Raw genomic sequence first — 15748 nt, 5'->3', positions numbered from 1 at the left:
TCTTAAATGCTTCAAAACAAAATAATTAAAATGCCTGGGAAAACAACCATGAAACTTAACGAGCTATTTCCTCTATATTTTCAAGTCACAGACTCAGGGTCTATCATGGAAATAGCTGCACAATTCTGATTCTGCCAAATCACCGTGGAATGGCACAGGGACTGTGCCCTGCAAGGTTCTGCCTCCACCCCATCCGCCATGTGAGTCGCAGCCACAGGAGTTTCTTCCTGACAACTCATTATACAAGATCCTGACAGTTCCCCAGCCCGACAGGAAGAGGCTATCCAACCCTGGTAGAGGACACACAAAGATCATGAAAAGGACAGTTCTAGTCGTCCTCATCTTTCCTCCCAAGGAAAACATCAGAGGTGGTTAGGTAGACTTCTGAGACAAGCCCAACTCTCGCCATCATGGAAGGGACCAAACCCTTCAAGAAGCCATGAAAAAGAAATAGCCAGAACTTCCCAATCAAGCGATTTTGCCCCTTTCCCTTCAGAAGACACACGGGTAGTGAGAGGAATTGAATCATTAGTCCCAGGCTGCCTGATTGCCAAAGCCTTCTGTCTCCCCAGGCAAGGGCTGACCAGGTGACAGGGAGCGCGCCTCACACTCCAGCACAGGTGCGCCTCAACACCATGCGCGTTGGTGTAGGACCCCACTTATATAAATGCCCATAAAAGACAAATCTGTAGAGAGAGGAAGTCCATTAGTGATTGCTGAGGGTGACGGTGAAGAGAGGGCCTGTCCGCCGACCACCAGGAGGCATCATTTTGGAGGTGATGGAATGTTCTAAAACTGGACCCGATGAGGATCATAAGCTTACTAGAAGTCACCGAATCCTGTTCTTTCAATGGATGGATTCTGTGACGTAAATGACAACTAAATAAAGCTGGCTTTAAAACAGGTATGGCAGCCAGGTGCATATGCGGCACTGCCGAAGGCTGAGGCAGGAGAATTGTGAATTTAAAGTCATCGTCATTGTGACTACAGTAAAACCAACCCCCCCCCCCAAAAAAAAAAAGGTGGTAGAGTAAGGGCTGTCAAGGTCTGGAGTTCCTCAGCTACCTTGCAGGTCGCAGTCTGTCGCTAACATGAGTTCCGCTCTTTCACCATATCCATCATGAAAAGTGACTATAGTAGAATGGGCAAGAGGAGTTGACGGGGACGAGGACAGGGGTGGGGGGGGACGACGACACATATTACCAAATCTAGTTCTGTGTAATCACCAGATCTGAGACTGGAAAGACAAACAAGGAGGAATCTTTCCTAATCCAGAAAAAGAGAAAGAAAAAAAGACAATGTCAATATTACCTGGAGGTTAGGGGGCACTCTACCAGGTTCCTACCCTTTACCACAACCGAACCGTCAGGGAAAACAGTTTTCTAACAGAAAAGAAGTCCGGAGGCTGAGCCCCTAAAGAATAACGGGGTCGTGGGACAAGTTTTCCACCACAGCATTCATCAGATGCAGGTTGGTTTTACTTTAAAGGTAGGCACCGTTCCCACGGGCGCCAAGTTGGGAAGTTTGGGTCTCAGGATCCGGTGTTGGGCGGCTCTGCACCCCGCTGCGACTGTGCGGAGGGGCCCGTCCATTCCCTCTGGACAGTCACCCGCCACCGTCCTCGTCCAGTACCCTGCACGACCTGCGCGTCCCTAGGAGCATCCCCAGGCGCGCTCCGTGCCCCCCAACCCCCAGTCCCGGGACGCCACCGCGACCTTCGCACCTCCCCAAGGGACCCCCACGCCGCAGGGAGAGGCGCCAGCGGGGCAGCCTCCCCCCGGGGGCCGTCGGGGGACGGAGGGCGGAGCTGATCGGCCACCGCCCTACCGGGGAGGGAGGTGTATGGGGGGGAAACCCGGGACCGCTCCCAGCCCCCGCCCGTGCCCCCAGCACAGTGCTCATGCGCGCCGCCGGCCTTTATAGCGGCCACGGAGCCGCGCTTACGGCACTCGGGTGCAGCCGAGCGGATTCCACGCAGGTGCGGGATCCGGGGTGGGGAGCGGGGTCTGTCCCTGTCCATCTGTGTGTCCTGGCGTCCCCCGCGCCGATGTGAGGTGGCACAGCGTGCCTGGGGAGGTTCGATCTGCAGCAGCGGGGCTCTCCCGCCTTCTCCGGCTCCCGAGGAGCCCGGGGTCCCTGGGGTCCCCCCGCGAGCCTCGCTCACGCCTCGCTTTCCCGCAGGTCCGCGCAGATCCCCGCCATGCCCGCGTCCTGGATCCCTGCTCTCTGCCTCGGTGGGTACGCGCCCTGGCCGCCGCGCCCGCGCGGGCCGAGGCTGCAGCCACCTAGCTGTCCTTTCTCCGCAGGTGCGTGGCTGCTGCTGCTGCTACTGCTGCCCCGGCTCACGCGCGCCGAGGGAGCCGGTGAGTTGGGTGCGGGCGGAGGAGGGAGGGTGGACAGGGTCCGTCCGACCTGCGGAGGGATGCGGGGGCTGGAGAGGCGGAGAGGCGCCCGCAACCGTCTCCAGCGCACCTTTCGGGCTTACCTGTTTCCCCACGCCAGGGTCCCCGGGGTCCGACCCGGCCTCCTTCCCGGGCGCACGCCACCTAGCTCTGGGACCACCAGTCCTGAGTTACTGGGCTGGGGGAACCCTTTGGTCCGAGCCCACCGATGGGGCGGCTCACGTCCTGGTCCCACATAGTTCGATCTGGCTGTACGATTGTACAAGTAACCCCTATGGAAAGCACCGATCAGCTGTTCTTATCGCTCCCTGGAAGCCTCAAAAGAGTTTGTTCCGCTTGTAGAAGTCCGAGTACGGGTGTGTGGTTCGGTGTCTTCTGCCATGTAGGGGATCGCTTCGTTTCTAAAAAAATCTGTCGTTTGCTTTTCTTGAAAGTAGGCATCTAGGCAGTGGTACCGGGTCCTGTGCTCATTGCATGAGTTGGCTGTTTGAAACCTGGAGCTTATTATGCAGGGACGCTTGGCTCAGTCTGGGAGGAGGGGACTGGACCTGCCTGGACTGAGTCTACCAGGTCGATCTCAGTCCTCGGGGTGGGGTGGGGGAGGCTTTGCCCTGGAGGAGGTAGGAATGGGGGGTGGGCAGGAGGGGGGAGAACAAGGGAGTCCGTGGCTGATATGTAGAACTGAATGGTATTGTAAAATAAAATAAAAGGAAAAAAAAGAAAGAAAGTAGAAATGGTAAGTACCGCACCTGGCTGCCTCGTTCATCTTTTGACCAAGGAAGTCAGTGTTAGCAGCTCTAAACAGATTCGATCTAAGATTCCAGTGTCGCCGCCGACCCCTCCCCCAGGTCGCTGAAAACGGAAAAGATAGGGGTTTTAACTGAGCTGAGGAACTGGTACACCAGCGTCGTCCCCTTTTTTCCATGGTCCAGGTAGCAAGCAGCACAGACAGGGGTCCTTGGCAGAGGCAGGTTTCTCAACTTGCAAAACTATGTATGTCTTGTCGGGTGAGGGAGATGTTGTTTTCCCCGAAACATCTGTTTCCAAAGGACTTGGATAACTTGTCCCCGTGTTTGGAAAGTCGTATTTAATAACCTTACTCTCGATTTAATCGACAGTAAATCAACAGGTTACCATCTCGGGGTTTGTTATGATTCGACAAATTAACACCTTTCACAGTAACTTTGCTTTTCTGAGGCGGTGTCGTTGTAGCTCAGGCTAGGCAGTAACTCACTGTGTAACCCAGTCTAGCCTCAAAATCAAGGCAAAAATCTTCCTGCCTCAGCTTCTCGAGTGCTGGGATGACTGCGTGAGCCACTCAGGATCCAAAACTTCCTTTTTTCCGGGGGTTAAGCATGTTAACAGTGCTTTCTAAAACAGCATTTGCTGCCTCCCGTGTACCCTTTGGACGGATCTGGAGGAGATACAATCAGATTCAAGTACAGGACTGACTTCCTCCTGTCTAGTCTTTGGGGTTCTTGGGCTAAGTCTAAAGCTTTCATTCCCTCATTTGTAAAATGTGCAACTAAGTAACATTCTGTGGATCCAGGCACCAGTTAACTTGACAGCATATGTGAATATGAGATTTTAAGGGTCTGGTTGTATCAGGTAACAGGCTAAAAGTCCTCTGCAAAGGGTAGCTTCAGGACTTTTGCATGTCTATGCAGACACTCCAAAGGCTCAATCCAAATCTGCTGTCATCATAAACAACTATCAACAGTTTCATCACAATTGAGATTTTTGTACTTTTAGAATAAGAACTAAGCCAAAGATAAACATTGTTTTCTCATCCTGTTGTACTTTGTTACATTTTCCAAAATTGACTGAGAACTGGGAATATTGTCACATTAGACATCTGTAGTAACTCAGCCCTAGATTAAACTGAAAACCCCTTTTGACTTGCTAACATCTAAAACGGCGTCAACATTTAAATCAGTATTTTGTTGGAAGCATAGGAATTAGGGGAGTAAAAATACTTCCACAGCCCGCTTTTCCTGCAACACCCCTCAAAGAAGCCGTAGGTGCCCTGACATAACAAGTCCTTTCTCCTCAGTCCCCATTGCCATCACCTGCTTTACCAGAGGCCTGGATATCCGAAAAGAGAAAGCAGATGTTCTCTGTCCGGGAGGCTGCTCTCTGGAGGAGTTCTCTGTGTTTGGGAACATAGTGTATGCCTCGGTGTCCAGCATCTGTGGGGCTGCCATCCATAGGTAAGCTGGGACATGGGGGAGGCTGTGCGGGTGGCCACTGGACAAGCACAGTTAGTGTCCTCCCCAGTTAGCTGTTTGGAGCTCTCTCCTAGCTGCTTGCTCCTTTTTAGTGCCAGTTTGGCCCCAGAAGGTGGATATATTTTTGAGGTTTTCCTGGGCATTCTTGCATTACCAAATGCACGAGGGAAGCTGTCTGACCATGAGCAGATAGCATTCATTTAAAAAGAAATTGTGAGTGTGTGAGTGTGTGAGTGTGTGTGTGTGTGTGTGTGTGTGTGTGTGTGTGTGTGTGTGTGTGCTATAATTGTTTGGGTGTCCATGGAGGACAGATGAGGGTGTTGGGTCCCTTGGAGCTGGAGTCACATGTGGCTGTGAGATGCCAGGAACTGATCTCGGGGCTCCTGGGAGAGCAGCAAGTGCTCCTAAACACTGAGCCGTTTCTCCAGCCCTGCGTAAGTGCCCGATGGCTGCATTTCTATGATTCTACAACATCTGCCATTGGGTCGCATATGATGGGGCTTGTATACTACTCAAGGCATTGTTTTCACTTCCATCACAAATCTTAAAGTAGACACAGCTTTGGTCTGTTTTTCACATGAGGATACTGAACTCTGGATGTCATATATCTTGCTAATTGTCACTATGGTAAGCCAGTGCCACCCCATCCTACAGTAAAAGAGCGAGTGTGATTTTTTTTTTAAATACAGTCCAAGGGCACATACAGTTAATTGCTTTAAGAAAATTGGCACCTTTTTTATTAATTCTGAATCTCTGAGATGTAAGAAGCCGGGTATCAGTGTGTTCTTATCATCACTGTAAAAAGTTTAACAGCACAGAGTCACTTCTCCAGACATTTTTGTTCCTGTATAAGTGAGTCTTAAAGGGCCAGCAGAAGGCATCCTTAGGCAACTTCTCCACTCAGCTATTTTCTTGACCGATAGAGCAGTAGATGACACACGACAACTGGATCGTGTCTCAGCTGTAACTCTTACTTTGCAGGGGAGTGATTGACACCTCCGGGGGACCTGTGCGTGTCTACAGCCTTCCTGGTCGAGAGAACTATTCCTCAGTAGATGCCAATGGCATCCAGTCTCAGACACTTTCCAGATGGCCCGCTTCCTTCGCGGTGACCAGTAGGTACAATTTCACTGTTCTCAGCTCTGCATAAACACTTCCCCACGCCCCTCTGAAGGGTTTTCAGCTCCCCTTAGCCCAGTCTTTTTTATTCTGATGGAAAACATTGGACTTAAGAAGTCAGCTATGGGACAGAGTCACCCAAATTTGGGGGGAGTAAAAATTCACTTCACACAGTGGAAACTGAAATCTGAATTGTTTGCAGTAAATGCCTAGATACTTAGCAAGTAGCAAACTGTCAAACCAATGAATTCAGTTTTTGGTGGCATTTTCAAATGCATCAAGAATGCATTTTAGTTCTCCAAACCTGATGGCCAACGTGATGTTTATACCTGAGTCACCATTCCCCCCTTAATCATCATGCAGAACTTTAGCTACATAACGCCCTGATGGCGGAGAAGGAAAGAGAAAAACAATAAACTTCTCATTTCAACAGAAGGCAAAGGCAGTACCCAGGAAGCCACGGGCCGGGCAGTATCCACAGCCCATCCACCTGCAGGTATGAAGCACGGACTGATCCCCTTGTTGCCTGGCACAGAATTTGGAGTTGGAAATGTTGTCGGGAGAACCTGTCCTTCAAAACACTAATATTAAAGAGGGGCAAAGCAGCTACCTCGTATCTACTGATGTGCTTTGGATGAAAGCATTCTACTTTATATTTCACATTTCTTCTCTTCTTTACTATAAACCTAGCTCATCCAATCTCAGGAAGTCCTTTCTACCCCTCTCTGATTTGACAGACCATGTGTAGAAATCGGTCAAGGACACCTTTCCAGCTCTCTGCTTCAATAGTCCACTTAGTTTCTGGACTGTCATGTGACTAAAAGAAATCAGTGTGTGTCTGCTACAAAAAAAAAAAAAAAAAATCCAGGGATCCCTTTTTCCAAAATTGTGGCCATTTTATTTTATTTTATTAGAGATTATGTGTATGTGTGTGTGGTTGAATGTATTTATGTGTATGGTGTGTGTGCAGGCAAAGGCAGAACTACAAGAGAGTGGTAGGCTCTTCTGGAAGCCCAGTTACAGGCACCGTGACTTGAGCTGCCTGATGTGGGTGCTGGGACCAAACCTGGGTCTTCTCCAAGAGCAGTAAGCGCTGTTCCCCGCTGCTCCACCCCTCTGGCCCCTACCATTTTAAAGTCAAAGAAATGAAGAGCATGTGGCTCTGTGTTCCCACTCTTGCTTCAGCTGTGGGTTTTAGATAGCAAAGCCTTGGATGGATACATACCAGACACTAGGCCTGCCACAGTTGTGTCGTTTCTTTGTTGGAGCAATGCCTTCCCAGTCCAGAGACCCTGGAAGGAACTTAAAAGGCCTTTCTGAGAATGGCACTCCTGGCCACGGGCTCATTCTGGTGGAAGTTCCTGCTGTGTAGGCGTCTCATGGTCAAGGGCTTCCTTTGTTTCAGGTAAACGGCTAAAGAAAACACCAGAGAAGAAGACTGGTAATAAAGGTAAGCTAAGTTCTTGGGGGGAAGTGGGGGATGGCATTTCCTCCAGCTGCCCTTGAGACTAACGGAGCCCTCCTTTGGCTCTCTGCAGACTGCAAGGCAGACATTGCATTTCTGATCGATGGAAGCTTTAATATAGGGCAGCGGCGATTTAATTTACAGAAGAATTTTGTTGGGAAAGTGGCGCTAATGCTGGGAATTGGAACAGAAGGACCACACGTGGGCCTCGTGCAAGCCAGGTACCAACGTTAATAAAATGGGAGATGATGGATGTCTTGAATGATGACTACTTACCAAGCTGTACTGTTAATTTCAGTTAAACATAATTTAAACTTGGACAAGCTGGAATCCCAAACTATAAATTCACAATTTAAGAATGCCTATGCAAGGCTGGGTGGGCATGGTGGTGCATGCCTTTAATCCCAGTACTCAGGAGGCAGAGGCAGGCGACAGCCTTATATCAGCTTTGTACCATCCCTGTGAGTTCAGTGCCAGCATGGTCTACATAGCAAATAGGCCAACTAGGGCTGCATAGTGAGACCTGGTCTTTAGAGGGGAAAAAAAATCTCCGCAAGTACTTGCATGCCCATGCAATGTTCACAATTCTCCACACTGCAAACAACAACAAACTAACTCTGGTTAGTCTGTGTCTAAGTGAGCCATTGGTATAAAAGCACTTAGCAAACAGTACGCTGTCTGTAGGGAGCCGGAAAGGGGATTCATGGCCTGGAAGCCTTACACGAACACCTTTCTCTGCTTTGCTCAGTTCTTGGATTTTCTTTTCTGAAGGAAGCAACAGTGAGCTCTCTGTTCCTTTTCTTTACTCTGCCAACATTGGGCTTTTTTTTTTTTTTTTTTTTTTTTTTTTTTTTTTTTTTTTTAGCCCTTTCCATGTTCTTTCATTGGAGATCCAGAGTGTGACTGTCACTAGTTGGTGGCACGAGCCTGGGAGAGTAGAACCTAGAAATGAGGCAGACTAAAGTCTCATGCAATGGCCAACTTTATTCAGGGCATCGGACAATTTATATCCTGAGGGCGTTCTGAGGGTTAAGCAAGGTCATGTGAGCAAAGTTCCCTGGAGTCCAGGCTGTGTACAGTCACAGGGCCAGGATCACGCGAGTGTAGGACAGCTCATGCTTGCAGACATCACAGAACGACAGTGGGTCGGATGACGGGTGTGCTGAAGCAACCCCACGCCTACTCCTACACCTGGGAGGGCTCGAGAGCACATCCCCAGAGCAGCCGTGTTCTGGAGGAACACAAGGTCCAAGACTCTTGTCTTGTTTCCTTGGAGTTTTCTTACGAGCTCTCAGAAGTCTCCTCACGCAGCTCCATTCGTGGGCCGCGTTCTGACACATGCTCTCTCTTCCTTCCTGTGAAAATGATATTGGTGGTTTGTAGCACTGTAATAATGTCCCTTTAGGGGGCTTGACAAGTAAGAAGCACAAAGAAGCGCCTTTCTCAGACCACATCCTCCAGGGTCCTCTTCGTAAACTTGTGTTTCCCATCTGCATTTGAGAAGACATTTCTCTTCCCCGTTTCTACATTTCAGGCTGTAAAAATGTTGGACCCTCTTTGCTCACTCTTGAGTGCTTTAAGCACTCTCTCATGACAAACGTGCATTGCAAATGGTTTGTTTCTTTTGCCTTTCACTGTCTCACGGCAGCCCAAGATGAGAGAGAAGCCTTATGGCTGCTTGGGCCCATCTTTGATCATTCAGCGGAATTCCTGGGCTTGAAGTTCAGACATTTTAAAAGCCTCTGATAAAAATAGCTAAATTGCATTCTAGAAGGCCGAGTGAGCCAGCTAATACTATCAGCAGTGTGTCAGGGTAGCCCAGCACCACCACAAGCACTAATTAATATTCCATTCATTACTTTTCCTCATCCTTTGGTTTTTCAAGACAGGGTTTCTCTGTGTAGCCCTGGCTGTCGTGGAACTTGCTCTGTAGACCAGGCTGGCCTTGAAGTCAAGAGATCCACCTGCCTCTGCCTCCCAAGTCCATTTGTTACTTGTTATAGTAGGGTCTGCTTAGAAGGTATTTATACTTTTCTGTATAATATACCATTTTTCCCTTACCTTTAAAATGAGCCCTTTATTGTGTGGATTTAAATACAGTATCAGTTTTATGAACATCTAGGCAAGTTTCTTTGAGTCAGGTACTGATTTTTTTGTTGTTGTTGTTTTGATTTGGGTGGCTTTTTGTTTGTTTATTTTGTTTTGTTTGTTTGTTTTGGGTTTTTTTTTTCCACACAAGGTTTCTCTGGAACTCGATTTGTAGACCAGGCTGTCCTCAGATGCAGAGATCTACCTGCCTCTGCACGCACTACCGTGCCTGGCTTAGGTCCTGATACATTTTCTAAGTGTTTTGGATTTGACTAATTTAGCTTATGCTTTTTCAAACTGAAAGCTGCATTAACCCTTATGCTCACAGTTTTCTGCTTTAGGAAGCACTAGACTAAAGAGTGCATATTTAAATAGAAAGGAATGACCTTTGCATCATTAGCAAAGCAAAAAGTAAGAATCCGACTTGCTTAAGTCAGAATTGGAACAGCTGGAAGTGACTCCAACCTTAAAAAAGTGACCAACCAGCAGGTGTGCGGAGATAGTCTGTGATCTTCTTGTCACTCAAAGAATCGCCTTAAGTCCCACAACCCAGAGAGCTAAAGCAGGAGAGCTTGTCTTAAAGCAAGCAAGCAAACAAACAAACAAATAAAACCCCACAAAAAAACCCAAAGCCTGACATTAAAATGGCTACTTACGCTGAAAGCTTAAAAATTTGCACTCAATGAAGTTTCTGACTTTGAAGATGTGCTGTTGTTTTACTCAGCATGGCCGTGTGTGTGTGTGTGTGTGTGTGTGTGTGTGTGTACATACACATGTATGCAGAAGGTAGAGGACAACCCCAGACTTCTTCAGGCACCACCCACTTTGTTGTTGTTGTAGACAGGACTCTCTGGCCTGGAAAGCAAGGTAGCCTGGTTGGCCACCATGTCTCAGGGATGCGCCTCCTCAGCACTGGCATCAAAAGTCTGAGCCACCACACTCGGCTCTCTTTACATGGGTTCTGGAGATCGAACCCAGGCCTTGGACTGAAGCATCTCCCCAGTCTTCAACATGGTCTCTCATGAACAAAATATAGTTAAAAGTGAGCTGAAATTCTTTAAATAATAATCTCATAACCAGGATTAGCAAAATTGTCATTTTATAAGAAAAATTTAACATTGTGTTTTACAATGCATTTCCTTGTACCTTTTCCCATCTTATAAAATGTCACTCTTAGGGACTAGAAATATGTCAGCAATCAAGAGCATTGGTTGCTCTTCCAAAGGACCCAGGTTCACCCACACGGTCACTCACATCTATCTGTATCCATTTCCAGGACATCTAACGCCCTCTTCTGGCCACTATAGGCATCAGACATGCACATGGTGCACGGACATAACACGCAGGCAAAACCCCCACACACAAATAATAATTTAAATGTCACTGGCACTGTCCCTTTTGACCAGAGAGACCTAGGCTAATAGGCTGCTGAGTGCTTCTGGGGCTGTGCCCTGGAGCAGATGTACTCTCACATCCAACTGTTTCCTACGTACTGGTGCCCACCTCTGCAGAGTTCCATCAAAGCCAGAGCCCAGAGCCACATCTGCTTTAACATGCTGCACACATCAAGTCTGTAACTCCGTTCCAACCTGGATTTTGGAACGATTTTGAAGCTAGTTGAGTCTGAATTTAAAAGGCAGTCATGTTTTGTTAGGCAAATTCCCTGAGTGTTCTGAGCCTTTTTTTCTAAAAAAATAATTGGGATAATTTCACCTCGTGGAAATATGAAATGAAATTGTGTGCTTAGCTATTATTCAAAATGTAGTAAATTTGGAGTGTAGCAGTTATTCTTGTTATATTTCTGAAACATTTCCAGTGAGCAGAAGCAATGTTCTAGTTGATTATATAGTATGTAATTTAAAAAAGACTTAGGTCTGACTCTTTCTTACATTTATCTTATAAGGGTTTTTGTTTGTTTGTTTGTTTGTTTTGCCTGCATGTATGTCTCTGTACTGTGTGTGTGCCTGGTAACCACAGAGGTCAGAAGGGATGCCAGACCCCCTGGAAGTGAGTTAGCTGGTGATCAGCCACTATGTTGTGAATTGAACGTGGGTTCTCTGCCAGCCGTTTTTTTTTTTTTTTTTTTTTTTTTTTTAAGGCCATCTGACTGCTTATTTTGTTTTTCCTAAAAACTTCTTTTTTCATTTTTATAGTGAACATCCCAAAATAGAATTTTACTTGAAAAACTTTACTTCAGCCAAAGATGTCTTGTTTGCCATAAAAGAAGTAGGTTTCCGAGGGGGTAATTCCAACACAGGTAAGTACGCCATCTCTGGGCTCAGCATACCCATGATAGCGATCAGAACTGAAAGCCTGTAGTGCCATTTAGGAGACTCTCTTCCTGCTAGCACATCTGTGTTGGCTAGATCTGCATCTCATCACATATATATAAACTGTCTATAGTGGAAAATACACCAGTGGGGTAGCTGGTGTATCTTTTTTTGCTTGTTTTGAGACAGGATTCCTCTGTGTAAGAACTCTGGCTATCCTAGAACTCACTCTGTAGACCAGGATGGTCTCAAACTCAGAGATCCACCTGCCTCTTGCCTCCCAAGTGCTGGGATTAAAAATGTGCACTAGCTCTGCCTGGTCTGATAATTCTTAAAAACAAAACAAGAATCCCTACAGCATTGTGAGCTTTAGGAAAGTACCTGTTTTTAAGCAGATGAACAGACTTAACCATGAAGGAAGAGGGGGCAGACTCTGGAAGGCCCCTTGTTCCCTAGCTGCCCTCATAGGCCAGGAGGGGCGAGAGCACACAACAGGAGGGGTGTGTCGTGTTTTTCTGTGAAGTGATGCAAGGGAACGGGAGACTTCTGGGAAGTGGAGCGGATGCAGTGTAGGCTGTGAGGACCAAAAAATAGGCCTGAAGGAGAATTAAACTTTCCCATCTCGTAGATCTTTTACTAACTGAATTCCTAAACTAAGTTCTTAAATTCAGTGGCATTAAGTTGTTACCCAGAAATAGAAATGTCATTTGAGGCACGGCAACTGCAGCTACTTTGCTTCTTTTTTTAGGGAAAGCCTTGAAGCACACCGCTCAGAAATTCTTCACAGCAGACACAGGTGTGAGGAAAGGGATCCCCAAAGTGGTGGTGGTGTTTATTGACGGCTGGCCTTCGGATGACATTGAGGAAGCAGGCATTGTGGCCAGAGAGTTCGGTGTCAATGTGTTCATAGTTTCTGTGGCCAAGCCCATCCCTGAAGAACTGGGGATGGTTCAGGATGTTGCATTTGTTGACAAGGTAAGGTGTGAGGGCTCGTTCCTGTTAATGGGTGGAAGTGACTCAGTTTGGGACCTCTTAAGCCTAGTACTGATTAGCCCCTAACTGGATGAACATATAATATTTGGTATGTTTGAGGTGGGCCTGAAAGAGCAGACCTGTAATCCCAGCTACTCAATGAGTCTGAGGCAACAGGATTACAAGTCCAGGACCAGCCTGTGCAGCTGAGTAAGACCCCATCTCAAAATGAAAAGTAGCAAGGGCGCAGGGGATACATATGTAAGGCTCTAGGTTCCATCTCCAGTACCCCGTTTGGAAAACATTAAACCTTTTATTTTTTGGGTTATCTTTTGTCTCCCATTAGGCTGTGTGTCGGAACAATGGCTTCTTCTCTTATCACATGCCCAACTGGTTTGGCACCACAAAATATGTCAAGCCTCTGGTGCAGAAGCTCTGCACTCATGAGCAGATGATGTGCAGCAAGACCTGTTACAACTCGGTGAACATCGCCTTCCTAATTGATGGCTCCAGCAGTGTTGGAGATAGCAATTTCCGTCTTATGCTGGAATTTGCTTCTAACATAGCCAAGACATTTGAAATCTCAGACATTGGAGCCAAGATAGCTGCCGTACAGTTCACTTATGACCAGCGCACAGAGTTCAGTTTCACCGACTATAACACCAAAGAGAATGTCCTAGCTGTCCTAGGGAACATTCGCTACATGAGTGGAGGGACAGCTACTGGTGATGCCATCTCCTTTACTGTGAGAAATGTGTTTGGTCCCATAAGGGGCAGCCCCAACAAAAACTTCCTGGTCATTGTCACAGATGGCCAGTCATATGATGATGTCCGAGGCCCTGCTGCAGCTGCCCATGATGCAGGTAAGACGGTTGCACTTTGTATTAGGAATAAGAAAGGAGTCCTGTGAATTCAGTCAATATAGGCCCAAGCATTTTTGTGGAAAGGATCCTTGCAGTGTAGACTTACTCTACAAGCTTTAGAGTCTTGGTGATTGAACTGAAATTTTTCCAAGCTTCACTGAAATCCCTTTGGGAAGTCTTTTTTTTTTTTTTTTTTTTTAATCACCAGATTTTTTTTTTTGCTTTAGTTTTAAAATAGCAATTTAAGTTTATGAGTGTTTTTCCTGTGTGTATGTGTACATGTGTATACCTGGGGCCCATAAAGAGCAGAAGAGGGCATCGGATCCCCTGGAACTGGAGTTAGATGCTTAACTATGTGGGTGCTGGAAACTGAACACAGGTCCTGTGCAAGAGCAACAAAATGTTTTTTTGTTTTTTTTGAGGGGGGTTGGGTTTGGGTATTTTGAGACAGGGTTTCTATGTGTAGCTTTGGAGCCTGTCCTGGAATTCACTCTGTAGACCAGGCTGGCCTTGAACTCAAGGGATCCGCCTGCCTCTGCCTCCTGAGTGCTGGGATTTAAAGGCATGCACCATCACCCAGGAAAAGAAATGTTCTTAACGGCTGGGCCACCTCTCCAGCTCAAGACTTGTAATTTTTGATTACTGGATTTATCAATATAACTTCAAAGACTGAAGTGGAGGAAACAAAATTACCACTAGCCCCCATTTCCTCAGACAACGCAAACCTACATAAAAAGATGTATGTATCTTTTTATGCCAGTCTCAATTTAAAATGCTGTCTGAAAGGGGCATCAGCAGGAGTCTTTCCTCACCGCCAACCACGCATGCCGACTGTAGGACATACAGTTCAGCCAGGGGGTCCTTTTGTTCCTAGTTTGTTCAGTGCACTGTCCTTAATGAACTCCGCATCACATTATTAATACAATGCATTAATTGTATTAATTGTCTTTCATGAACTGACCATCTTGGTAGTTTTTATCAAATTATTAACACATAGTAAGTTGCTAGAGGCAGCGCTTGGTTCTAAGTATTTTTGCCATAATCAAAACGACTGTAGTCTACCTAGAAAATTCAGCATAGATTCCATTTAAATTGTTAAGCAGTTTTCTCTGCAGCTAGGTATTAATGTATGGAATATGTAACTTTGTATGTAAGCTAGCCCTATTTTTAATTCACTTCAAAATATTTCCATTGTAGGTATCACCATCTTCTCTGTTGGTGTGGCTTGGGCACCTCTGGATGACCTGAAAGATATGGCCTCTAAACCCAAGGAGTCACATGCTTTCTTTACCAGAGAGTTCACAGGATTAGAACCAATTGTCTCTGATGTCATTAGAGGCATTTGTAGAGATTTCTTGGAATCCCAGCAATAACTGTGATACTCTGACAACTCAAAGAATGCGTACAAGGGGATCTAACATGCAAATTGTATTCTCAATACCTAAGTAACTTTATAGCTTACCAGGATCAGTAAATACATCCACAGCTGTTTAAAGCAAATGAGCATTCATTTGAAGCACCTAATTTAGATTGACCGAGGCTTGATAATCAGGGTCCTTAGAAACTCAGGAAAGAGAGATGTCATGGATTAAGACTGCAGAGTTCAGACATGCATACTCCAAGTGGCTATGCGAGTTCCACAGCTCCGTAAAGAACCTGACCCTTGGACACAAGCACTGGTCCTTCTTTCATCACTGTGTTGACTGTGCAAGGAGAGCAAGGCAGCTTTTCAACCTAGACCAAGCCCAATGTTGACCCACGTGGACGTTGTCTTAAAACCAGCCGACAGCTGTCATTTCATGTACCAGTCATAACTACACATTATATGACCATGTATCAAGCTTCTTTTGTAGTGTGTTTTCATAACTAATGGCTAAAAATACCACATTGAGTAAAGATAGGACTGCCTGGTATTTTTCTATTTATATCCCTAATTTTATGTGTATAGGCAGGCATTACTCCAAGGACTGAGAAAATGCTTAAGCAGGTTAAGTTTCTGAAAAAAGATGTTTCAAGTATTGTAACAGGAAAAATACACGGCATAATAGCTTGGATATGTCAACAATAAAACTGGTAGTGACTTACTAAGCGCCTATTTATTAACACTAGTGTTTTTCTTCTACGACAAAAAATTCTACTCCTGCTAATTTACATGGAATAACCAATCTGAATTAAGTCGTGAAAAATTTCATTCAATCACATGCTGAATGCCTATTGTAGACAGCATCAGTCATTACCAGGTTAGCCACTAGGACATGTTTAAGAGTACCTGCTTCAAGAAAATGTAACCAGCGGGGGCTGGAGAGATGGCTCAGAGGTTAAGAGCACTGGCTGCTCTTCC

General features: G+C 46.3%; 1 protein-coding gene across 3 annotated transcripts; it reads left to right on the top strand.

The window, feature by feature from the left end:
• The first annotated feature begins 1227 nt into the window (after positions 1-1227).
• Positions 1228-15491, top strand: Coch (cochlin). Of its 3 annotated transcripts, none has more exons than XM_015994165.3 (12): positions 1228-1470; positions 2182-2234; positions 2307-2363; positions 4456-4612; positions 5612-5745; positions 6183-6245; positions 7155-7199; positions 7288-7435; positions 11456-11559; positions 12321-12547; positions 12891-13407; positions 14605-15491. In XM_015994165.3, the coding sequence occupies exons 2-12, from the start codon at positions 2201-2203 to the stop codon at positions 14778-14780; spliced, it is 1662 nt and encodes a 553-aa protein (XP_015849651.1). In that variant the 5' UTR covers positions 1228-1470; positions 2182-2200; the 3' UTR covers positions 14781-15491. The 3 variants fall into 3 exon arrangements, with proteins under 3 accessions (XP_015849651.1, XP_042116571.1, XP_006975325.1); XM_042260637.2 differs by having other exon boundaries at positions 1356-1488; XM_006975263.4 differs by lacking the exon at positions 1228-1470 and adding an exon at positions 1832-1978.
• Positions 15492-15748: the final 257 nt, after the last annotated feature.

Source organism: Peromyscus maniculatus, chromosome 14 (assembly GCF_049852395.1).
Source record: "Peromyscus maniculatus bairdii isolate BWxNUB_F1_BW_parent chromosome 14, HU_Pman_BW_mat_3.1, whole genome shotgun sequence".
Lineage (NCBI taxonomy): Eukaryota > Metazoa > Chordata > Mammalia > Rodentia > Cricetidae > Peromyscus > Peromyscus maniculatus.
Note: the sequence above shows the minus strand (reverse complement) of the source record. Positions and strands in the feature narration are given on the sequence as shown.